Source organism: Podarcis raffonei, chromosome 11 (genome assembly GCF_027172205.1).
Source record: "Podarcis raffonei isolate rPodRaf1 chromosome 11, rPodRaf1.pri, whole genome shotgun sequence".
In the NCBI taxonomy this organism is placed as follows: domain Eukaryota; kingdom Metazoa; phylum Chordata; class Lepidosauria; order Squamata; family Lacertidae; genus Podarcis; species Podarcis raffonei.
This window is the reverse complement of record NC_070612.1, coordinates 28,846,254-28,872,638: the sequence shown is the minus strand read 5'-3', so window position 1 is coordinate 28,872,638 and position 26,385 is coordinate 28,846,254. Positions and strand designations below refer to the sequence as shown.

The following is a 26,385-nucleotide window of genomic DNA, read 5'->3' as shown; positions in this document are numbered from 1 at the left end:
ATAATGTTGTCCACAAGTGAATGCAGCCCCAAGGATGAGAAATGCTTCTGGCTAGAAGAAACGGTGACTCTGTGTCCTTCTCAGGATTTGATTGTGTAGCAAGGCCAGCTGGTCACTGGGATTCATTTAGGATTGCTGGGAATTCTAACTGTGAGGGGTAAACCGCAGTACATGGGGGGGGGATGTGCTTTGAATGCGCTTTAAAAAGTATAGCGTATATCCAGCTATGTTTGAGATGAGGAAAGAGAAAAAGGTTTATTTGTACCTCCTTCATTTGGGAAAACCAGGACTTAATTTAGACCAAGGCTTGGCCCCAGAGCCTGACTTCAGCTTGCAGTAAACTTAGCCTTGGGGCATGTGGTGGTTAATGAAGAGCATAGTGCTTCTGAGCATGTGACAACTGCTTTCTTCCCCCCACCACTGAGAAGACTCTTGCACATCTGGGATGATTAGGAGGAAAGGCTGTCAGGTAAGGGAATGTACCTTGCAAGCATTCTTAAAAGCCTGACAGCTCTCCTATCAGAGGTGAAGCAGGGCTGCAAATCTTGATATATATATATTGATTGTTGGCTGCAGGGGGTTGGACTAGACGGCCCTCGGGGTCCCTTCCAAATCGACAGTTCTGTGATTCTATGGTTCTATGATGTATGCAGTTTGCATTCAGTTTAGATGTGGAAATGCTAAATTATCCCAAAATCTGGAAGTGGGCAAACAGCGAGCGAGAGACAGCACATCTCGCTGGGGCTTTGCAAGCAGGGAGTGGGCACGAGGAGGCGCGCAGCTGTCAATTTGGACCCTCCTCGTCATCGCCACGCACTTTGTCGCCCTGTCAGGAATCCCGTTACCATGGGTTACCCTATCAGACAGGGGACAGGATGCCTCCCCTTCCCAAGTGCTCTATAAAAAGAAAAAGGGGGAGAGGGAAGGAGCCCCATAGACGACGCTGCTGCTGCTGCTGCTGCTTCCTCCTATCAGCAGAGGCAGGAGAGCAAACTTCAGCGAGGACCAGCGTGGGAACAGCAGCATGGCTCTCCGGCTCCAGGGTCCCCTCCTCCTGGTCTTCCTGGCAGCCCTCCGGGTGGGAGAGAGCCGGTACTTCGAGGTGAGCAATGCCCTGGCGCTCGGACGCCCCTTCCCCTCTTAGAGATCCCCAGCCTGAAAGCACTTAGGATGTGGAAGAGAGAGCGTGTCTGGGCGCGCTGCTGCTGCTGCTGCTGCTGACGCCGCTGTTGTCCTTTTTGCCTTTGTGTCTCCAGGTGAGGGACGCGGGCGCCCAGGAGCCCTTTCTGCTGCTCAACGCGGAGCTGAAGAGGGAGCTCTCCGAGGGGCAGTTCTACCGCCGGGCGCTGCGTGAGTCGCTTCCTTCTGGGCGGACGAGGAGGGGAGCCCACTTCGTGGGTGGGACTCCGGGCTGGGCTGGGAAAGGGATGGAAGCCGAAGAGCCCGGGGAGAGGAGGAGATGGAGGCCAGGGGAATGCGCCAGGCAGCGCAGTGTAGTGGCTAGAGCAAAGGTGAGGAGACCTGTGGCCCTCCAGGGAGTTGAACAAGAGATGGGATTTCTGCATCCTGTCAAACTCTTTTGTATAGCTATTAAAGGCACAGGGCAGGAGGAACCGCAACTAGTTCTCCCCAGAAAGGCACTCTGCACATGTTCAGAAGCACTTTCATTTTTATTCTTACCAAGGCCATTCTCTGGCATTCTCAAAAAGGGCTCCTTAGCTAATTTCCCATTATGTAGGTGTAGACTAGAGGGGAAAGCTAGGAGGATGGGAGAGTCCCAGGTTCAAATGCCGCTCCACCATGAAGCTCTTTGGGTGACCTTGAGCCAGTCACTCTCTTTCAGCCTAAGTCTGCAGTCCTGGCGCCAATTACCTGAATTCAATAGGACTTACTTCAAAATAGGCGTGGTTAAGATTTCACTGTAAACTGAGTTATAAAATTGAGGAGGAGGGGTGGGCTTAAAGGTTACAAAGGGAAGGAAGGAATGAGGTGATAAATACATATACATAATGGGAAATTAGCTATGGAGCCCTTTTCTTGAGTGCCAAAGCAGTGTTGGCAAGAAAAAAGAAAGTGCCTTTGTAGGGTGATCTGCAACATAAGCCATTTCTTTAATAGTACAGAGATCGTTGCATAGCTACATAGAAGAGAACAGTTTGACAGGAGAAGTTTGCAGAAATCCCTTCTTCTGTTCAACTCTGAAAAATATTGTTCTGTTTTGCATCTGATCACTCCATGCATTTCGGATTCTAACAAATAAGGACAGTCAAGCATCCTTTTCCCCCCTGGAATTAAGGAGCCAGGACCTCTAGTTCATGGGGCTCACTTCCAGGATGTGGGGCTTACTTCCAGCTTCAGCATCTCCCCAGTGTTTCTACAAATGAATTCTTCTTGTGGTGGAGTTTTGACAACTGGGAGATGATGACCTAGAGGAAGTGCAGCAGGAAAGAAAACTGAGGGAGAGGGAGAGGAAGAAAAAGTGTTGTTGAAATATGAGTACAGAGGGCTGTGGTGACCTTTGAGAGGGAAGAGGGAACAGAAGTTGGTTAAGGGAAGTAGTACGGAGAGAGATTATGAGGCCCATCTCGTCTTAAAAATAATGCTGCTTCTTTTGGAATCCCCTTGTCACTAATTCCCAATATGTCAGTTCTAATTTTGATTCTTTTGTATTGAGAGAAAAGCACCCTAGGGTGTGGCCTTCATTGCTATGTTACACTGCTGAGCCCTTGCACTTCCAAGTTTATTAACCCCTAGCTGGGGAAACAGGAGGTATGGATTCCCTTTGGGAGGAAAAACTGTACACCATTCTTTTCAGCGAGCGTTATTGTGGCTGCCACCTCAGAAAACAGTGCTCTACCCTGAGCAGAGTGGGGACAAAATAGTAGGCAATGAATGCCAGGATGTGGGGGGAAGGCTTGACAATGTTCTGCTCCTGATAGTGTTCTGCAGAGAGCATCTCTAGGACAGAGAATTGAGATGTGCTCATTGGGAATAGATGGATACCGAATGAAAGGCAGATTGTACGTAAGAGCTCCCTTCATAAGATGCATGGAGTACTATCTTCAGAAGCAGTGTGTGTGTGTGTGTGTGTGTGATCTCTCACACTCTTTCTCTCTCTTCCACACACACAAATGTAACCACATATCCACATACTTAGAGGAGAAATTGTAAATAGTGGGGTCAAAAGGCAATGAAATAAAAGAGAGACATTTTACGGCCATTCATTGTAAAGTTTTTAGGTTTACAAAATAAGCATAGTAACTGTTATCTTTATTGCGTTAATTTAAAAAACTGAGGACGATGCCTTATACATGGTCAGACTATTTGCCCATATGGCAGTGTCAAGAATTCCATCCATCCTCCACCAGCTCGCTCACTGGCCAGCATGGAATTTCTGGTTGCCTAAGAGGTACAAGCAGGCAATTTATTAAAGCCATGGTTGTCTTGATTCCATGAAGATCAGCTTAAATTGATGACTTGAAAAATACTTATTAGAGTTGTCCATTAAGGAAACCAAGATGGAAATATGAGAAAGCATCATCTTTAGATTGAGCTACCGTAAGCCCAGTGAAGCTTAGCAAGGTCTGAATGCGTAAATAGGAGTCAGGTAATACTTAGCAGGGCCACAAAAGGTGTTTTAGAGGGGAGCTTAACATCATAAACAGGTCACTGGGAACAGGTTTTCTTTAGTAATTGGATTTTCCATGAAAGGGGGCAATCTCGATTAAATTGGGGGGGGGGATGTTTTAGTATTTTGTGCAGACCCCGCAAGCAGCTTGTGTTCCTGAGAATTGCTGATCCCACAATACATCACTCATCAGGAACACCCTTGATGAAAGGCTGTTTTACTTTTCATTCTGGTATCTCTGTTTGAAAACAAAATATAGAATGAGAATCAGCTGTGAGACAGAAAGGAATCACTCGGTTGCCTTTATTCTCCCCATCTCCAGGATGCATTGACATGCTGAGCATAGAAGGACAATTCAGCTTCACGGCGCAGCAGCCCCAGCTGCACTGTGCTACTTTCTTCATAGCAGACCCAACCGAGCTCCTCACAATAGACTTTGATTTTGTCAACATTGACTGTCAAGCAGGAGATTTCCTGAAGGTATGAGGTTTGCAATGCCTGATGGTCTTAGCAGGGCTGTCCTGAATGTGTGAATGTGTGCAGCAGGGCAGAAGAGAGAAAACTGTTGCCCCTTTTGGAGGATTTGGCATGCTGATTTGGCAGTGGATACACAAACAGGGTCAGAATAAAGGTTGTCCTCCCAATCCATTCTCAAAATTTTCTCAGTTAATCACACACATGGCAAGTGGAAGAACTCACCATACCAGAATCCCTTCTCTGCAGGTCTGCTGTTAGCTGCAGGGCTAATGTTTGCTTCAGGGTCAGCCCACCCATAAAGCAGACTGAAGCATCTGCCTCAGGCAGTGGAAACCCACTGAACAGTGCCCCTGGTACCACGGTGGTCACATGAGATCTTGCCGGAAGCTGCCACATGATCTCAGTAAGCAAGGTTTCGGCAAGAGAGCAGGAGGGACAGCAGTTGGGGGTGCCACCTTCCCATTTATCCTCAGGGAGCAAAAGAGAATTGGCCGCTCCTGGTTTCCTTCATAGCTGCTAGTGGGGCTAAGAATCAGCACATAGTAAATTCTGTTCAGTGGTGAAAATAGTCAAGAGCAGAGAGGTAAAGTCTTGGCAGGAAATTGTCAGAGTTTTGCTCCAAATCTAGCATGTTTTGGCCAGTTATGCTTCATTGACAAGAAGCACTAGAAATAAAGGAAAACAAGGATGATGAACCTGCAGCCCTCTGGATTCTTTGGCCATTATTCCTGACTGTTGGCCACTCTGGCTAAGGCTGATGGAGCTGGTGTCCAACAACAGCTAGAGGATCACAGGTTCCCTATCCTTGCTTTAAAAGGTCCTTCTGTAAAGAGCCACCTAATAGAAGGACAGGGATGTGTATCTCATCACTGCTCACATCAGCAGCAATGCCCAGTAGGGTGCCTGTGACAGTTATGGTCACATTTAGCAATTTCAATAGCAAAGAAGGCACTACTTGCAAGGAAGAATTACATTTTCCCAATTAGAAAATGAAGCACATCCACTGCTGGGAAATGTTGTCACTACAAGCAAAGCATGGCCTTGAAGGATAATGTCTAGACACCATGCAACAAATAAATAATAACTGTGCATTTATTTGCACTTAATGATGATCGCATGGAAAGGCCTTATGTGGAGCATCTAAAGTGATTGCTAAGTAAACACAATTAGCAATCGGTTCTGTCAATGCACTTGTTTGTCTGCCTCAACAGAGCATACAAGCATTTTAATTTTCTTAGATCTGAAATATGAAGTATCTTTCACAGTTCTCTGTACATCTTAAGGACCTAGCATGATCAGAGCTGAGAGTAGCAAGCATGAATTCAGACAGCATGGAAATATGTGCATAACTTATGCTGTGTGCCAGAATCTCTGGATCAGGCCATGGATGGCAATATAAGCTTTGCAGAAAATGTTTGGGAAAGAGAGGAGGGACCAGCATCTGTTTCTTTACAGCTGGCACAAACTTCAAAGTGAGACAAATAAGAGAGCAACAGCTGAAAAGGAGTCTGACATACTAATACTGTCACTCGTTTGACACTGCATATTGATCACTCAGATTGCTCCAAGTTTAAATGCCAGGCTTCAGAAATGTGTCCCCTCTAATTAAGCACAATTATTAAAATATTTGAAGTGGAAAACTGCAGGGAATGTCAGAGTAATTAAGCACTGCTGTATAAAGTGATGACTTATGATTGATGTTAATGCCAAGTCTTAAGTGGAACAGATTGGTCAACATTTCAGATAAGGGTTAGGAAGGGGGGAAGTGGTCCCAGGACTCCAAATAAAAATATCACTGGACTGTTCTATAACCAAAAGGATTACCACTGTGTTCCCAATCCAAAGTGGGGCCCAATGGCTCCTATTTAATTAAAAAAACACACATGGGAGACAAGATCTCCCATAACTCAGAACTACACGGGCAAGCCCTGTTAAGTGGTTCATTCCCACCCAAGTGTTAACATTCCTCCTGGATCTGCAAAATATGAATGGGATCTTAAGCTTCTACTCTTGAGCCATTTATTCCTGAGCAGTAGTCACTGCATTTCTGCAGGGCTTCTCCAGGATATCTAGCTCTGAGTGCTGTGGTCTGTGCCTCTGCAAAGCAGATCAGCATAAAAACTTCATATTTATGGGGTTGTGATTGTGCTTTAAGGGAAAACTGCTACACAGGTGCCACTCAGGTGCTGGCTTGTGCTTCTGGGAATTGTAGTGAGAAAGTAAACACTAATTGTCCTTTTTGTTGCTGCATCTCTCTAGGTGTTTGATGGCTGGATATTGAAAGGTGAGAAGTTTCCCAGTTCCTTGGACCATCCTCTCCCCACCTCCGAAAGATACATAGATTTTTGTGAAGGCAACAGCGTCAGGAGCACCATCAGGTCATCACAGAATGTGGCAATGATCTTCTTTGGGATTCATGACCCGGGAAATGGATTCACAGTAACAATAAAGAAAATGCCCAACCTTTTCCGTAAGCATTGTTTCATGTTGTCATCTGAGTAAAAAGAATGCCAGTGATCTCATATGAAAGGATACACATTTATATGAGCAATGCTGTGATAAAATAGCCTGTGGTCCAGTCAAAAGATTTGTTCTGCCAAAAAACAAGTGCATTGGGTAGTATATGAGTCTTGAGTGCTGTCTCAAAATATCATGATGAAGATGATGATGCAGAATCATTGTGGCCTTTCAGGCAATCAGGACATTGCAAATGTTTAGTGTCAGGTGCCAAGCATTTGTCTGAAATAATTTAGAATAGTCTATTGTAGACTGAGTTAATTAAACACACCAGTTTCAGGAGCAATATACCAATTCACACTAGCTCTTGTGCTACTTGACGAGGACAAACAAATCATTTTGCAAGCATTTGAGGAATTCCATGCTAGGGACAATTAGGAAAGGAACTGAAAATAAAACTGTCAATGTCTTAATGCTATACTGTACAAATCTATGGTGTGGTTGCATTTGGAATACAGTGTACAGTTCTGGTTACCTTGCCTCAGAAAGGATACTGTAGAGTTAGAAAAGGCTCCAGAAAGGGAAACCAAAATGATCAAGGGGAGGAATGAGGAAAGGCTGCAGCATTTTAGTGTAGAAAAAAAAAGAGTCAAAGGAAGCATGCCATAGAGAAGGCGGATAGAGAAAAGTTTTGGCTCCCTCTCAACGCTAGATCTTGTGCACATCCAATGAAGATTAATGTTGGAAGATTGAGGACAGCTAAACCAAAGTACTTATTCACTCAGCAGATAGTTAAACTATGGAAATCACTTCCACAGGAGGGAATCATGACCACCAACTTGGATGACTTTAAAAGAATAGACAAATTCATGGAGGATACAGCTGTCAATGCCTCCCAGAATACCAGTTTCTGGAAACTGCAGAAGGGGAAAGTGCTCATGCACTCTGGTCCTACTTGTGGGTCTCTGTAAGAACAGGATGCTGCACTAGATGGGTCAGTGGCTTGATCCAGCAGGCTCTTTTTATGCTTAAACATTCATTTAGTTTAGTCCTGAGGCATCAGGTAAAAAGTCTGCATTAAACATATTGTGATCAAGTAACTCTGTATCTTTCCCCTATACTAAAGCTTGCAATGTCATCTCTCAGACCCCTGCTGGAAGGTTTACCATGGTCATTCCTCATCAGCGCAGGAACTGCAGCTTTTCCATAATCTACCCAGTGGTGATAAAAATATCTGATCTTATGCTGGGGCACTTGAATGGCCTCCGCTTAAAGGTGAGTTGATGGTTTTGTACTAAGCCATCAATGGAAATTTTATATGGGTCACCAGGTTATGCTGTGAATCCTTTATACAGGCCACACCAGTATTTCTTTTAAATAGCCCATTTTGTAAAGATAAATCTGTACTTATTCTGGAGTTACATCCTTGCAGAGTGCAATGCAAACTGGCAAAATATCTTCTATATAAAAGGGGGCTTTTTGCATATTGAGAGCTCTCCTAGTAGAATCATGCTGACAATGGACTTACCAACTTGAGCATTTATTTGTTTTTACTTTGGTTGTGTTTTTGATTTTTTTAAAAATTGTTTCACTGTATTTTGTAAATAGAGTTTGGGACATTCTGTTGTGGAAATTGATTAATGAATTCAACTAACTAACTTATCAACGGTCATGATACACAATATCTTTGACTGAGGGTGAGGATCAGTTTCTTCTTGCATGGTGAGATCCATAAACTCTGCTGAGATCCATAAACTCTGCTGCAGTGCTATGATTCTTCAGCAACAGCTGCCACCATGCATGGCATCACTGCACACCAATGGCTACCGGTGGATAATTTTCCTGGTCTATGCAGCATATATCCTAGGCAATGGACACTCTAAGTAGCACAAGCTTCTGTATGGAGGCTAACCATTTAAAAAAAAAAATATTTAAAGAGCTACATGAAACCTTCTGCAGTTGGATAAAATTCAGAGTAAAATATATTTGGTCAATGTTGTTGCACTTAATTCTGCATCTCTTTTTACAGAAACCCACCGTAGGCTGTGGAGGAGTAGGAGATTTTTTGGAGCTCTTGGGAGGAAATGGGTTAGATCCCTCTAAGATGTTCCCTTTAGCTGATCTGTGCCACTCCTTCCATGGCCCAGGTGAGTTCTTGCTTTAATGTCACCTGTTCAAATGTTTCTAAAGAATGATACAGAAAGAGTTGTGAAATCTGATCGCTTTACACTCAAGTCCTAAATATTTTGCTGCTATTTACCTGCACTGCCGGAATAACACCTTACTCTGCGAGACTGCACGGACACTGCTATCTGTTGGGTCCATCGTATATGGTGCTTAGCTAAGAAGCAAGAGAATGACACTGTGCCAACCTTCCCCAACTTGGTGCCCTTCAGGCATTTCAGACTCTAATGCCCATCAACCTCAGTCAACGTGGTTGTGTTGGTTGAGATGAGATTTGTATTCCAAAATATCTGGAGACACCAAGTTGAGGTAAGTTTCACTATGCCAGTGCTGTACTTTATTAAAAAAAAACAGTTTTAACAGGACGAAGTAACAGAGATGGATATAACATAAAAAGCTAACATCACAGAGCCTTTCAAAACTCCCTTCTCACTGTATGCAAACCTTCTTTTAAACTGCTACCTTTCCTACTCAGTTTCATTCCCTGCCCACTCTACTAAAACCTCTACCGTTGTTTAAAATCAGTACTTTCCCCACCCCCCCTTTATTCAAATTCCTGTCATTGTTTAAAATGACCACTTTCCCCCTCTCAGTATCTCTCCATTTCTGCTTTACTCAAACCTCTACCAGTTTTAGAAACTGGCACTGTCCCCCTTTCAGTGTTTCTTTTTTTTTTTTTTTTTTTGCTATACTCACACTTCCATTCCTAACTGCCTCATGTGAGAGGGATAATGAATGTTGAGCCCTCAAATATTTCATAGTACTTTCATATGAGGAATGCAATTAACCCAAACCTCTGTTGTTTAAAACTTCCATTTCCCTCTCAGTTTCTTTCACCCCTCCTCTACCTAAACTTCTGTTGTTACATTTTAAACCACCACTTTTCCTCTCTGTGTTCCTCGCTTCTTTCTTCCATGCCATGACCACTGCTGTTGTGCAACTTTTGTTCCCTCGCCCTACCCTGACTTCATTCAAATCCAGAATTCTACAAATCCTTCAGTGGGAGCTGTGCAGTGACATTCTTCCTTTTTTATTACATAGAAATAGGCTTTAGATATAGACTAATGCAACCTTCACAAACATAGTGCTTTCCTCATATTTTGGACAGCTCCATCTGACATGGTCATGCATTGTCTGTTATTCCAAACAATAACAAGGTGTTCTTTATCTTTTGACTAGCCCAAATGAAGATAGGCTGTGACAACACTGTGCTGCGAATGGTCTCCAGTGGCAAACATATCAATCGTGTAACATTTGAGTATCATCAGCTGGAGCAACATGAACTGGAAAACAGAAAGGAGAACAGCCTTGAAGAGTTTTGTCTTTCAAATATTTGAGAAACAAGACAAGTCACTCGTGATTGAAATGTAATGTTAATTTTAAGCAGCTAACTTTATGTAACCTTTCTAGGGTTCAGATATTTATCTTTTCTTACTAAATCATTTCCCCCCATTATCAGAACAGTATTGATCCTAGCTTTTCTCCCTTAAGTGTATTTAGTATTATCTAATACACACGGATCCATATGGATTCTGAAAGCATGTGTACACATCCATTGATTCAGAGCAAAAGACAAGCACACAGACCAATTGTTTCCAATGGAAGTATTATTTCAAATACTTTTGTAATTGTTTTGAGTGCACATGTAACGCTGAGGGCACTCCAGAGTTCACTTAGCAATTTCCCCTCTTTTGCATCAGTCACAAGTATAAAAAGATGCATAAAGAGAAATTACACTTCAATTTTGTAAGTGAACGTTCTGTATTAGTGCGTGCCAATTCAATTGTTTGTTAATTTATTGATACAAATGTATAATTAGTTGTTTTTAATAAAATTTATAGCATGGAAAATGGTTTTTCTTCTACTGGTCCAGACATGAATAAATATATTCACAGTATTGGCAAAATCTAATTTTAGTGGTATTTTTTCCCCTTCATAAATCTCATCAGCAAGGGGAAGGACCGTAGCTTAGTGGTTAGAGCATCTGCTTTTCATGCAGAAGATGCCAGGTTGAATCCCTGGCATCTCCAGGTAGAGGCTGGAGGGACTTCTGTCTGAACCCCTGGAGAGCCTCTGCCAGTCATTTGCGAAATACAGAGCTTGATGGACCAATGGTCTGGCTCAATATATGGCAGCTTCTGAAGTTTCCATGTACTAAAACCAATAATTGTTGATCTCTCTCACTAAAAAAAAGCCTGTGGACAATTCAACTAACATTGCTGCAGATATCAACTAAGTTTTTACACATGTATTAAAATGCAGGGTAAGTATTGTTTCTTGTACAGAGTTTTTAATTCTGTGATATTAGATAAGTGGGCATAAGCATCCATGAGCAGAGACATATTTATAGGCAGGTATGTTTGTCCCTCAACATTGATCCAGCTGCTGGAATGCCCTGTAGGCAATGCAGCAAGCATGGGCATAGTTGGGGAGGCAGGGAGGGGCAGCTACCCCCCCTCCCCCGATCAAGTAAAACAATAAAAATACTTTACTAACTGACCAATCACGTTGGTTCTGCCCCCCCCCATGAAAGTCCTACCCCCCTAACAAAAATCCTGGCTATGCCCATGGCAGCAAGGTAACCTTGCTTTTCATTGTTAGTATCCCCATATACTAACCTTAGTTCACAAAACATGCACTTAGCGTAACTTTTAACAGAGTCACAAGTGCAGAAAAGATTACAGGAGCTTCTCTAAGCCTTTCACATTCCATTTCACACATTCAGTGGTATGAATGGGAACAGGATCATGGGCGCAGGGAACTGTGCATTTGGTGGAATGCAAGAATGGGTTTGCCCCTGTCCACCATACAATACAATGTAAAGGTGCAGTGGTAGTTTTGAAGTAGGGGAGCTCATCCTGTCAGCTCCCACAGCCACTCCTTCAAGGAGAGTCCATAGCCATGGTAGCTGTGTTGATTTATATGCACACTAAAGCAGAAGTAGAGAATGTTTTGTGGCCCAAGGGCCACATCCCCTTCTGAGGAATCTTCTGGCTGTGGTGGGTGTGGCCAGAGACAAAAGTGGGAGGAGCAATCCATGCATCGCTTACCTTAGTACAATAGTTTACATTCCAGCCATGGAAAAGGCAGAGCTTTCTTCATGTACATGCCCACCTCTCTATTCTCTATCCAGGCAAGGACACATTCCAGCCAACCAAAAGCACTGAAGGAGGATGCAGAGTAAGCCCATTGAGGGGAGTTGCCTGGGGAAGGAAGAAGAAAGGGCCAGGGAAGGTTCTAAGGATTGTATAATGAGGCCAGAAAGGCCACATTTGGCCCCTTGGCACAAGGTTCCCCAACCCTGCTCTACAAAGCAGGCAGTATATAACATAATACCCATTCATGATCAGTTGACAGTCAGTAATGAATTGGCAAAGAGTGGTGTAGCACTCGACATGTTAGACTTTGGCTGTGTCAACCTGGGTTCACATCTCTGATTAGTTATGAAGTTCACAGGGTGATCTTGCCTGAGCCTAGCCTTCCTAACAAAGAGGTTGTGTGCCAGTCCAGACCTGTCATCTAATTCTCCCAAACTTGCAACACTGGAAAGTCCTGCTTCATCTTATGACTCCATCACTCCTGCTATGAAAAAAGTACAGTGGTACCTCGGGTTACATACGCTTCAGGTTACATACGCTTCAGGTTACAGACTCCGCTAACCCAAAAATAGTGCTTCAGGTTAAGAACTTTGCTCCAGGGTGAGAACAGAAATCGGGCTCCGGCGGCACGGCAGCAGTGGGAGGCCCCATTAGCTAAAGTGGTGCTTCAGGTTAAGAACAGTTTCATGTTAAGTACGGACCTCCGGAATGAATTAAGTACTTAACCCGAGGTACCACTGTACCAGAGCTACACTCACCTGTATTCCTGCTCCACTACACCACTGGCTCCATATATTGGGTGGAGCATGAAAAAAACAGGCACATAGCATTTTATGTGTGGCTACAGAGTCTGTATTTACAGTAAGGAACCCTGATCATATGTAGAACCCATTCTCACATTCCTTTGAGTACATGGTGGTCAGGAGCAGAGGCAGCAAGTGTCTTCAAGTTGAGTCATAGGGGGGGGGCACTGGATGATGGAGCATGTGGGCTGGAGAGACTCAAGTCTGACAAAAACTTCATAATCAAAGGCTGAGATTGCTGAACTAACTGGGATGGTACATCTGCCATGGAGACTAAAAACTATTTCCCCACCACTACAAATTGACTTTGGTGTCTAACAATCCCTGTTTCTGAGTGCTGCCCAGCAGGAGTGATGTGGAAGCTAGATTTGTGAAGCCCTCTACAAGAATGGATTTCACACAGTCTGCTATCAAGAGATGACTGCCAAAGAAAACACGTCACAAGGTCATTTGAACCAGCCTTTCATTATCAGAGGCAGTAAACAAGGCATATGGTTAAAAGAGACTGCACACGAAGCTGAGGTAAAGTTTGAGATAATCCTAATTAATGCCTTCCAGGTTTCTATCTCTCCTTCTGTCTAGGCTTGTTTAGATAAAATATTATTATTATTGTAATTATTATTTAGATTTCTTACCTGCCCTTCACCATGAGGCCCCAAGGCAGGGTACAATTTTAAAATAGAGTATTAAAACCAGTTAGCATATTTTACAGTTGAGAAAATAGAATGAGTCCTAAAATATCCCTCATCCTTTGTCAAAGGCCACAATAGAAAGGTCCACCTTACTTTACCCATCTCCCCCACCCCCCCATGTGTTTTTCCCCTTCAGCTACAACCTCTTATGCCCTCTGGGCTCTCCTTTCAATATAAGTTAGAGTGTACTTCAATGAAATGATTCATTACAATCATTTTTATTTACAGCCTCATCCTTCTGCTATCTGAGGAGATTTTCTTGCTGAGAAAATGACGCACTTTCCCCCCCCTTTCCCACTTTGTCTTGGCTACTTATCTCTGAAGATCAGCAACTACTAATCATAGAAGCTATGGATTTTGTTCGCACATCATTTCCTATAAAAGGATATGCAGTATATTACACGTGAGTCACTAAAAAATGAACAGCTTTCATTATCTGCCACTATTTCAAACTAAATTGACATTTACAGTATGACAAAAGGCATGGTGCCACTTCAGATCCCCACCAAACTCCCTCCCTTTCTCTCTTTTTAAAAAACAATATTGAGTAATTTAATATAATGCTAGGCATTGATGGTAAAGCAGGAGTTGCCTAAGCAGCATTTTTGTCCAAGAAGGCATTTATATTATTGAAGAAAACCCCTTTGTCCTGCATCCAGGAAAGAGAAAACAAGCTATTATCCACTTGTACTTTTGGGTTTTATTGCCTCCTGAAATTCACTACCCCCATTTCCCCATCCTTTTGAAAAGCCACAAAGAATTCTCCAGAATGGGATGGCGGTGTGTGTGTGTGTGTGTGTGTGTGTGTGTGCAAAACCACTGTGGATCTGAACCATTCACACTGTGGTCTATAAGCAAATGTATCTAGAATTTGGGTCCTAAACTGCACTCCTCATCTTAGGAGCTTGGTTGGTTTTTTTAAAAAATAAAGGTTTTACAACTAAGGAGAAAATACCTTTGAGAAAGAAGTTTTCCCATGGCAATACTGACTAATCTTAAACTGCAGTCTTACTTGTGGGAGTTGAGACTGCTATGGGTTTTTGTTTTGTTTTTCCATTGAGATGGAAGTTGAGAAAGGACACTGCGTAGAAGATAAGAGAAGATCTGCGTGAATTCCACTCATCCTTCTATTTTTACCAAGGCAAATTATACGTTATCTTCCACCCTTCATGATTACAAATCACTGTAGCTATTGTTGTCAAATCTCTAGTAGCTTCATTCACTTCTTTTTCAATGAAGCCCATTCCCAAGTCTCCTTATGAGATTTACTTTTTTAATTGGAAAGTGCTCCCCAATGCCTACAGGAACAATGACTCTTCCGGTGGTCACTGGTGTCAATAGTTGCTCTCGGAACTGATAAGTGTATTATTGCCGAGTCTTTGTTTAAAAGAGGCATCTAACTTGAATGTGCAATTTTGATTTGTCTCTTTGCCTTCAGTCTAAACCAGTTCTTCTTTAATTAAATTACTTTTATTAACAAGGCTCTTTCCAGAATTCCATGGAGAAACATAAGGTTTCTCTGCTGAATCAAACTCAAGAATAACACAGATAGGAAATTACTCCTGTTTTATACTGCTAAATGTATTTCTGTTTGCTTCCACCATGTTTGCCCTACACATAGTTGAAAAGACTAAATTCTGGAACAAAGCAAGCCTCAAAAGAGAGGAAAATAGCAATAGCATCGTTGTGGAATAAGGTATCAGTAGATGAGATAGTTAAATTACATCTAAATTGAGATTAGGGACATGTTGTTAAGTTTTTCCTTCCACTGCCAGATGTTATTTTCCCTTTATTTATTTTTCCACCATTTATGAATGTGGGAATATTCTCAACAAATTTAGATCACAGGAGTCTGGTTGTTATTATGTTTCTGTTTTCCAAAGCATGAAAAATACACAATGCCGCCTCACTTTTCTGATACAGAACCAGCCCAGCAACTCAACAAGTTGCAGCTTGTGGACCGGAGATACATTAGTGGCACAGGCCTCCAGTGGGAAGGTCTTTTAAAATATTGTTGCCATGACAGTGAAGCCATTCCCAAGTGACACAGTCTTAATTGGGTCCTGGGAATGCCTTGTTCCAGCATACAATTATTTTCAGATAAGCATCATAAGCAGTGCAGGCTGGGATTCTATAGAAGAGGTTAAAAACTCTCCCCCTACCCCAATTATATGGTTGTCCCAGATAATTCTAAACCCGGATAACATATATTCTCTCCCTGAAGCTGATAAAATATCAGGAGCCCTCTCCACAGCAATATGGAGCAGGCCTGTCAGTGTGGCTACCCCTGTTTTGTGGAACAGCTAGCATCCCTGTTGAGTTACAATAGGCAGTCACTATTTCATGTCTTCCAACATGCTGAGTCCCAAAACTGGGGCACATGTTTTCCTGTCTGTGCTGCTGCGCAAGTCAGGTGACCCAAGCAAGATCATGGAGCCCAAAAGACACACTTTGGGGGGGGGGCTGTGCTCACAGCACACAAAAACTCACATTTTGGGGCACCGCCTGAGATCGCAGCCCTGAGAAAAGCAGTTTTTCAGGGTGAGAACACAGTTCGAAATCTCTTGAGACTGCAGTGACCAAAATGGCCACTGTGCTCTCAGAGGAAAAAATGGGATGCCCCATTTTTTTGTGGGACGCTTGCGGGGTGTGCTATTTTCAGGGAACAATTGTAGGCATTTTTGTCTGACTTTTCCAGCTGTGAGAAAATATATATATAGGTCTCTGACTTGAGTGTATATATCTTTAAACTGACCTTTAGATGTATTTTATTATTTTAAATTGCCTTGAAGATGAAATGAAAGGCAATTAACAAATTGTATAAAGATGAAGAATAGGTCTGAGGACAACAGGGACAGGTGACTTGTGTCCTTCCCCCCCCCCATGTTGTTGGACTGCAGATCCCATCCTTGACCACTGGCATGCTAGCTAGTCATCCCTGCAATTACATTTTGAATTCCTATCAGTCCTTTAGTCCCTATATGTGCTTCAAACTCATGCACCCTTCTGAGTATACACACATAGAATTGCACAGTAAATCTTACACACACACCCTGCATTTCCAGTCCTTTGCAATGAGAATGATGACCCCTTCATGGGTTCAAATCTGCAAAATGCTGTGCTCTCCTTGGAGGTGAAACTAGGCTTTATTTCACCCGGGTCAAAGACCCAGTTTGGTACCCCCCCATGTGTATTTGCATACATACACACACAGGCTGGGAGCCTCAGTGGTGCCCCTCTGGAGGCTTCACCTGGGGCAAAAAAACAGGCTCCTCGACCCCACCCCTGTAGCTGCAGCTCTGACTCCTGTTTGGTTGAGGACATCACCTGCTGCAACAAGCACTCAGCAAGATTCTGTAGGAATCATCTGGGAGTTCTCACCTTGCTCTATTAGGAATTGCTCTGTTCTCCAAGAGATTTCCTACTGCTATTAAAAGAGCGACATAATTTGATGGAACTGTTCAAGGTCTAACATCCACTGCCTATAAATAACATGTTTTCAACCTTGTTTACTGCAAGAACCAAAGGTGAACCATTTACAAAGACTCCTCTTTGTGGGGAGTCATGCGCCTTAAATTTGGTGTGTATGCAGCCGTAGCCCCAGTAAAGCTGGAAACTAACTACTCCTTCAGAAACTGGGAAAGTCTTTGGTAACCCAAATTTGCTTGGGTTAAATGTCTGAAGGGGTGGAAATTGTAGCTTTCCCACAATGGCAGCATTTAACTCCCACCGAAGTTGCATGACGCAACCCGCTCAGCCCCCTCATATGCAAATAGTGTCTTCATAACATAAATCTCTATTTCCTGCTTATCATTGCTACACACTAAAAGTAAACTGTTTGTGTCCATACCTTTTCATAACGCCCAGGATTTCTTCAGCTGCTCTCAACTCCACCTGTACATAGTACGTCAGCCTTGCCATATCCAGTAATAAAGGCAACTAAAAATATCTACCCAGTCACTTCCACATTCAATATTTAAATATGGGTACATTTACAGCATGGATGGTTAAACTTTGGCTCTCCAGATGTTTCTGGACTATAACTCCCATCATTCCTAATGATCCTGGGGCTGATGGGCACTGGAATCCACAACATCTCATGACCCACATGTTAGCCAGCTCTGATCTACAGCCAAGGGAGCAAACTTCATTTGCTAGACCATTTCCTATTAGTCCCTGCCAGCATGACCAATAGTCAGAGATGATGGGTGTTGTAGACCAATAGTTTACCCCTGGTCTAGACACAGAGGTGGTTATGTGTGTTCCTAGTTTGCAAGAGAGTGTCTTTTATGTGCTCCAGCATAGCAAACGAGACTGTAGCATTAAAAACAAAATGTGAGAGGTGGCATATGTGGTATTAGCTATATAAACACCAGGGACAAAAGGTGGTGCTAGCCGAGGAGCAAGGGAAGGGGAAATAAGTTTAAAGTATTCTTATACCATTTTAAAATTCACAGAGAATCTTGGGAACTGTAGTTAGTTAAGGTGTTGAGACCTACAGGTCTGTGAGGTCAGCACCCCTAAATATCTACAGTTCCCAAGTTCCTCCATGACCATTAAAGTGGCATAAGAGTGTTTTAAATCAACGGTGTGGGTGTGACCTAGTTTTCAGGTTCAGCCCAACATGGTATCTAGGATCTCTACATTATAGTGTTAAACTGAAGAGTAACTGGACCATCAACAAGACACAGATCTTCCAAAAAGAAACAGAGAGCAGGTTCACATGTAACACTAAGCCAAACCATGGCTTGGCATATAATCCCAACCCAGGCTCGTGTTTTGACTCCTCCAGACAAAGCATGGGCTCTTACAGTTTGTGTTTTGCTTGGTGGGAGACAAACCATGAGTCTGGGTCCAGGTCACACACTAAGCCAAACCATGGCTGAAAACAATGGGATCAAGACTAGCAAGTGGGGCCCAGAATATAGTGCTGATGGAAAAAAATTGCATGGAAGATGAACATTGTACACAAGTGCCCAGGCAGTTAACAGTTGTTTCAGACAACTTTACCATAAGGGGAAATATATATAGGTGCTTGCTGTAGAAGTATAATGCCTGAATCATTCAGTGATAAAGAAACACTTTGGAAATAGACATGACAGTGAATGACACTGTGCATTTTTATACTATTGTGTACTTATGACATACTTTCATTAGATAAGCAGTAAGGTTATTCATAGAATATGCATTAAAAATTAACCATTTACTACTCAGCCTGCAGGGTGCACATCTTTATGAATCTGCCAACCTAGAAGTTCGAAAGCATACAAGTGCAAGTAAATAGGTACCACTCCGGCAGAGAGGTATATGGTGTTTCTGTGCACTCTGGCATTCATCACGGTGTCCCATTGCACCAGAAGCGGTTTAGTCATACTGGCCACATGACTTGGAAAGCTGTCTGTGGACAAACGCCGGGTCCCTCAGCCTGAAAAGTGAGATGAGCGCTGCACCCCATAGTTGTCTTTGACTGAACTTAACCATTCAAGAGTCCTTTACCTTTTATCTTTATGAATGCATGCTCCTGCTGGAAAAACATGTGCTAGCTATTGAGCTATTGTAAACATCGAGAGTTAGTATAGATTTAGGAGACTTACCATCACATATATAGTTCATTTCTTGGTAACACAGTTACACCTGTAGCATTTATTAAGAGATTATACATGCATGCGTACAGTGGGGTACAGAAGTGAAGTTCAGAGATAGAGCAAAACACCAAAATTCAGTTTTGTTTTGTTTTGTTTCAACATATCCAATAGAGGTGGATTGCAAATGGTCTGATTCTGCATAACGGCATTTCTAGACATGAGCTTGATGTTGCAAATGTGGTGTTAAGATACCACAAACAGATTGTTGACAACAAGTTTATTCATTTAACTTTATCGTATTTACCCTGCAAAGGGAAAATCCATATTAAATTGAGAAAAAGTACAGGCTGTGATTTTGATGCCAACAATGTTGTGTGGATGCTGCAAAATGTGAGCATGCATGGGGAAATACCTATCCCACATGAAATATACCACCTCCATATTCAACGTTATAAAAGTGCTAATATGTCCTGGAAAAGTCAAGTTTATGGTTGGTATCATCCACTGGCTGCCCCTGGGCCAAAAGCATCCCCCTCATTTGTTAACCTGATGGAGCTATTCTCTGATTCTTGCTCAGAATGTAGGTCCCATAAAATGAGGTGCTGGCCATACGGTGTGTTTCTTAGGTTGGGAGTTTTGCAAGGTCCTCATCAGCTTGTTGAAGTATGAGTCACCATGCTGACTTGACTCATGCCATATCTGGGAATAATAGAAGAAAGGAACACACTATGAATATTTTTATCATCAATTACAGCTTGAGGCCCTTTCTGCAAAAAGCTAATTTATCAGGGGATGCAGATTGATTATAGGGTGTGTGTGTTTTAGTGAGTTGCCGCTATATAAGGATACAACCTTTTGTCCCAATGATATAATTGTTTGTTTGTTTGTTTGTTCATTTGTTTGTTTAAAAAACTTATTGTTCAAAATCACTTTAATGGAGGGTCATGGGCTGGGCTGGATTTGATCTGCTCATTCTACAAATTTCAGTATACAGTTGGAATCATATGTGAATGCCTCCCCACATAAAAAAAAACCATTTGCGTATTTGGCCAGGGAGCAGGAAAGGCAGCTAGAATTCTCCTGTCCTCTGATGTCAGGGACCATGCTGAGGAGGACTGCACTGAGGAGGAATGGTGGGAGCCTCCCCCTGATCCAGATCCAGATCCTGAATCTCCCCAAGAGCAGGAAGACAGTATAGATTTGGAACAGTGGTTTGCAGAGGGACATAGTTCAGAAGGCAGAAGCTGGGAAATACTGGATGGGGAACAGCTAGGAGAAGAAACACTAGAAGAAAGAGGGTTAACAGATTCATAGTCTCTGGACAGCATTCATCCGCCCCTTCTCCAAAGTCACGGAGAGTTCAGAAAGTGGCAGAACAGAAGCACAGAGGTTACAAGCTCAGATTAATATAAGACGCAGAAGTGACATAGATGTATAGGGACAGAAGAGGGTGGGGTCCTTAATTGGGAGCACCGCCATTCTAGGAGATGTGTTCTTTGTTCTCTTGTTGTGGTTATTAAAGTTTCTAACTGGTAAGAAGACTCCTTTTCCTTTATTCTGCTCATCTACTGCCATGGGGGAGGATTGGAAGCTGATTCCCTGAAGCCTGACATCTGAGGAATCCACTACCAGCATCTGGAAAGAGCTGTGCTATGTGCTTTTTTCTGAATAGGTAGCTTGGACCACTCTTCAGTTCTCTGGTGTCAATACTAGGAATAACAATGGTCTGTGCCATGGCGGATGTTCATGAGGATGAATGAAAGAAATCTATTATCTTTATACAAACCTTTACAGCTGAGAGCAGTTTTGTGTGTTACGTGCAGGTACAGAAAGTGTAACCTGGGCAGGTTCTTCCTGCATGGTGAGGTCATGCTCAAAGCCACTCTCTGTAGCTCTTTCAGTCTCTTAATGCCATAATTTAAAAGTGGTTGCATAGATCTGTGTCCTTCGGCCTCTGCTCTTCTCTCAAGTTGCCATACCATTAAGCATCCATAGCCACATCTGCAGGTAATAAAAGGAAAAAAACCATTGAACATTCTCATTTCCACTTTCACTAGGCTTTGAGCAGCTTCAGAATAGGAAATCTTGTTTATATATTAGAGAAATAAAACAATAAATGAAACTAACTGGAAAAGTAATGGAAAAGAATAAAATTACCAAGCTGTCTTCAGAGATGAATTGTCACCAAGTTAATTAAACTAGAATTTCTAGTTGACTCATATTTCCTGGTAAATTCTATACGTTTAGTGTTTATTAAGGAACAACTGGAGGTGGCATATCAGCACTTATGACATTTATAGTCATTCAAAAATATGTTTTAAGTAGTAATCTCCTAATGCATTATCCCAGGACTGTGATTTAGGGTAAGCTGCTTTAACAAGCACATTATGTAAAGAGCCTGGCTCTACAGTCAATAAATATGCCTCATCATGACCTTAACTACATGAATAAATGCATAATTTATTTTTATGCCAGCTTTCCATAGTTAAAACCATGCTCAGTGTTGAATGGAAAAAATTGCATAATTACAAACATACAAAAAAAATATATGAAACATTAAAAAGTACACAGCCAAACTGAAACAATTTCTTATTTTTTCAATAATTTTAATTAAGTTGCCAAACTGAAACAATTTCAACATATATGATAAGATAAAAAATAAATGCCTTAAGTCTCCAGTGATCTCAAGCAAAGAAAGGAATTCAGAACACGAAAACGCTCACCATCAGTGGCGTAGCGTGGGGGGTGCAGGGGGGCGGCCGCACCGGGTGCAACATCTGGGGGCAGTGCGCTTGCACTCGCAGCTCTCTGCCCCTACCTGGCTCGCTCACTCTCTCTCACTGCAGTGCTGGCTGTGTGAATCCGATCTGAGCCGCCGGGTCACCGCCCACTGTGGGGGGGGTGTGCCAGGCGTGTGGTGTGGTGCGGAGAGAGAGCAAGGGACTATCTTGCCTTGCCCCGGGTGCTGACAACCCACGCTACGCCACTGCTCACCATGTAACAATGTTAGCTCAACTGGCTACTTATGCACTGGCTGCAAAAAAGATCAGGAAAAATGAGGTAGATAAAATTGCCATAAGCTGATTTGGTAATTCAGAGGTTTAAGCTCATTGGTGTCTCTGTCATCTTCTTTTTCTGACACTGGACATCAGTTTATATCATGGATGAATGTTCTGTATTATTTTAATAATATTATTGCTCTGACCTAAATCATAGCGCCCATTACATGTAAAGAAGCTGATGTGGTGCAGCTGTCTCGTGTGATTGTACCAGATAAGAATTTGAACAGGTGCTGAATGTATGAAGGTGCCTGTCAAGAGCTGTCATGCTCCTTCTAGGGTAGTTTGTCCACCTTTGGTCCCCACCCTAGTGTGGAAGCTGCATGCTCTGCTACCGAGAGCAGGCAGGGGCGTGGCTGGCGCACCCCGGGGACTGTGATGAGTGGCCGGGGGGGCATGATGTGCATCCCAGGGGCATGGCACACATTCTGGGGGCATGGCACCTGGCACGTGGGGGGTGCACAGTGTGTGTCCAGGGGGGCCACCATGATGGCACCCTACCAGAATAGTGGTACCTGGGGCGGTCCGCTCCCTCCGCACCCCCGTTCTTCCACCAGTGCCCCACCCTACACTCAACTCTCACCTGTGACTCCTAGAAGGTGTCAGCATCCCAGGAACTGCTTCAACTGGCTGGCTAAACCAGGTGAGGGGAGCTAATGGGTCTCAAACCCTTAGTGAGTTAGGGGCTTTCCTAGCATATAAAGACAGGCTCCAGCAAATTGAGTGGACAAGACCAATACTGGGTCCAACGTTCAAGAAGGCGGTTTCTGCTCATGCTGTAGAGGCAGGTGAGGGGCAGATGGGGTTCATGAACCTGGGGAAGTAGAAGGAAGGAATACTCTGGTCCTAAACCCTTTGGAGGCGCACTCTATTGTCTCTCAAGACAGATGGATGCCAACAAATTGGAATAGAAGACACTTTCATTCAAATAGGTTAATATTTGTATTACAGAATCTCTTTTGATACAGAATCTCTTTCTTGGATTTCCAGTTTACAATCCAGAGAACATGAATTGATTTCATTATTTATTTCTTAAACGGCAGCCTACAAAACAGTAACAATGTATGAACAACATTCTTAAAACACAATCCAGAATATGATCAGTTACCAAAAAACACACACCTAGTGATGCATATTAAAACATTTAAAACAGCAGTCCAAAGCCATAAAGCCACAACAATCAAAGCCTATATAACTGTTGCAGCTCCTGATCTTCCCCAGGTCCTTTTTTTCAATTCTCTTTCATGTGGTGGGGTCTCATTTGGTACTGCATGTAGGGAAAGAGGGAGTATGAAAGGCTCAAGGGAGCAGCAGGTAGGAGCAGCTGCTGCAGCTACTTCATCTCTGATTTGATTGGTACTTTTAAAGGTAAACATATGATCGCTGAACTGCAACATTTTGTTCATTCTTTCTAATACACACATTTCCAAAATAAAAGAGAATTCTTGCTGGTCTGTGTTATAACAATTCTAAACAATTCTAAGGTTAGTTATATATATATATATATATATATATATTGTATGTTCATAAATTTAGAAGGCAAACACAATCATAAGTATATAAACCATGTGTCTGAAATAGTAGAGGAGAGCAATCCTGTAACCATTTTGACTCTCCCAAACTGACCTGAAATTATTTCTCTGCAAGGAGGAAGGAAATGGGAAAGCCTCTCCATTGTCTTTTGCTTACCTGTCTTAAGGGTGTATTTGTGTATGAATAGGGTGAGCCTGTGATCTGGATTCAGGGACTAAGTATTTAGCATCTGAAAAGGAATGGCCAGGCTGCCCAGGTAAAGCAATCAAGTGACCATTATCAGTATCCCGCCAGACAAGATTTCTGTTGTAGACTGCCCCCAATGATGTATTTCTGCTGCAGCCCGCCTCCTTCTGTGATGTATGTATGATGTTTTGGGGAGGTGGTCTTGAACCACAGGGTGAGCAATTTCAAAAGTCTATATAAGGGCTTGCACAACGTTGTTCTGGGTCCCTCCTGCCTCCTGTGTGTGGTTGTGAGCACCCTGTTGCAACAGTTACCGTAATAAAGATCAGGCTTACGAGCTGCCTTGCTTCTCAAGATTCTCTGGTTGGCCTCTGTTATTTTCTCTTTCCGATAGATAACATACTTAAAGACTCTATACGGGCTCTTGGATACCCCATAAGGAAAAAGGAGCAGGTTTTTTTCTCTTATAACATCTGAAATAAATTCTCCCTAAAGAATTAATAGCCTTAGCAAGGCACCAATGTGTGCCTTGGAAAGACCACCACTACTGTCAACAGTACACCATCACCACCTTCTGGATGCTATGGGAAATACTGACATCCCAGAAGAGCAAAAAGATACATTGTACCTTCACAGGATATTCAGTTTCAGTTTCAAGTTTTATTACGGCAAAAGCCAGTGACACTAAACACCACAAGATCAAACAAAAAGGAATCAACAACAACATCAGAAAAGGGGGGGAAAGGATTACACAAGGGAACTTCGCAGTGTGCCATTCAACAGAGGAGATTTACGCTTCCTGATTACTAAAGTGCAAAATTTGGCCACCTCATATGATATTGAGCTTGAGGAATCTTCCAGAAGGTATTTTCGTAGAATTTCGGGGGAGGATTCCAAATAATGTTGTAGGGGTATAAATTTTGATAAAAGCGGCAAAATAAGTTGAACTCGCTCTTCACTATAAAATTCGCAAAATAGAAGGATGTGTGTGACAGATTCTACCTTATTAGACATACAGGGGCAGAGACGCGCATGCATTGGTACCCGCGTGAATTTGCCGTACAGCACTGCTGAGGGCATTGTCTCAAAGCGGGCTCTAGAGAAAGCCCATCTATAAGCTTCGTTAGTGATGTTAGTTAAGTAAGGGGCAGCTGCAAAATTGGGCCAAGCTTTTAAACATCTATACGTCCCCGGGAGTAGGGCATCTTCTTGTTGTAATTTGACATCATAAAGTCTCTGAGTGATAATTGCTTTTGCCTTTTTTGCCTAAAAAGGTTTTCAGGGTTTAGGCCAATTTGTTTGATCTTATTAGTTATTTGCATAAGCCAAGGAGGATAGGGAACTGCGGCCAGGAAGCAAGGTAACAGTCCCTTAGGATTGTAATGGATTTTCAGTCAGAGGGATATTGCTTGCTCCCAGACTTTTAATTCCACTATGGGCAGTCCTGCCTCTTGCCTTAAGACTGCATTAGGTGTACACTTTGGGGTAGCAAATAATGATCTTAAGAATTTTGATTGTACTGTTTCAAGGGTCTTAAGGTTGGCAGAGGGGCTAATTTGAGAGCCATACAGGAGTTGGGCTAAAGATTTTGCCTGAAAAACTTTTAGGGCCATCGGGAGGAAGCCAGCTCCTTTCCTTCTGAATAATCTAAGGATGGCATTTGCACTTCTTCCTTCTGATATAGCTGATGTGGTCAGGTGTGTTGACAATTTGGCATTATAAGAGAAAGTAATGCCTAAGTATTGGAAGGTCTTAGTCTGTTCAATGGCGTTTCCCTTTACGCTCCAATTATCTTTCCTAAAGGAGCGGTTAAAATGTACAATTGGCAGTAATTGGACATTAACAAACTGGTTGTTTTTTATCAAAACAATTCGCTGTGCTGTTTTTATGATACAGTGGTAGCTCAGGTTACATACGCTTCAGGTTACAGACTCCGCTAACCCAGAAATAGTACCTTGGGTTAAGAACTTTGCTTCAGGATGAGAACAGAAATCATGCTCTGGCGGTGCAGCGGCAGCAGGAGGCCCCATTAGCTAAAGTGGTGCATCAGGTTAAGAACAGTTTCAGGTTACGAACGGACCTCCGGAACGAATTAAGTACTTAACCTGAGGTACCACTGTATATACCTTCTGGTTATTTTTATTTATATATCTTGCTTTTAAATGTGGAGTACAAATTTACCTGTGTGAAAGTGTGCGCACAAATGTGTACCTGTGTGTGAAAGTGCATGCACACACAAGTAAAAAAAGAAAAGTATACACAAATGATATCCAACAAGAATGACAATAAGATATCACCAAGTGAATGTCAGTAAAGTACATAAGAAACTATTAAAATGCATTAGAATCACAATGTGTATCAAAATGCACTAAATAAATTGGAAAATTCTACAGTACTTGAGTAATCATGTCAGCAATGTGGAGTGTGAATAAAAAAGTGTGTTGATGATTGGGGTCTCTTTTAAATCATTTTTTGCAGCCCACTACTGGCTAGCTGGGGTTAGCCACCATTTTAACTACTCACAACACTCACAAAGCACTTTTAGCACTCCTCAGAGCACCACCGCTGCTGCCTCTATCATGCAAGCCAAACCAACGGTGGAAAGGTGCTTTAGAGGGCATTTTGACTCAGAGCTTTTCAAATGTGGATCCTTCCCCCGCTCTCAAGTGAGGGAAAGCCTATG

At 42.7% G+C, this 26,385-nt stretch overlaps 1 protein-coding gene and 1 long non-coding RNA gene across 2 annotated transcripts; one reads left to right on the top strand and one right to left on the bottom strand.

Moving 5' to 3' along the window:
* Nucleotides 1–893: 893 nt before the first annotated feature.
* Nucleotides 894–10,657, top strand: CRHBP (corticotropin releasing hormone binding protein). Its single transcript, XM_053407746.1, has 7 exons — nt 894–1,102; nt 1,257–1,350; nt 3,951–4,108; nt 6,365–6,575; nt 7,689–7,837; nt 8,592–8,709; nt 9,926–10,657. Exons 1-7 carry the CDS (start codon nt 1,025–1,027, stop codon nt 10,081–10,083), a joined length of 966 nt encoding a protein of 321 aa, XP_053263721.1. The 5' UTR covers nt 894–1,024; the 3' UTR covers nt 10,084–10,657.
* Nucleotides 8,645–19,002, bottom strand: LOC128423052 (uncharacterized). The gene is made up of 3 exons (XR_008332658.1): nt 18,934–19,002; nt 11,797–11,949; nt 8,645–8,732 (listed from the first exon to the last, which is right to left on the bottom strand). It is a non-coding gene; the product is annotated as an uncharacterized LOC128423052 (long non-coding RNA).
* Nucleotides 19,003–26,385: the final 7,383 nt, after the last annotated feature.

Excerpts from the sequence above, each read along its gene's own strand:
- CRHBP (XM_053407746.1), top strand. The coding sequence starts at position 1,025 with ATGGCTCTCCGGCTCCAGGGTCCCCTCCTCCTGGTCTTCCTGGCAGCC. Across the intron at positions 1,351-3,950 it reads GTTCTACCGCCGGGCGCTGC|GATGCATTGACATGCTGAGC; the intron begins GTGAGTCGCTTC and ends CCCCATCTCCAG. Across the intron at positions 7,838-8,591 it reads TGAATGGCCTCCGCTTAAAG|AAACCCACCGTAGGCTGTGG; the intron begins GTGAGTTGATGG and ends CTCTTTTTACAG.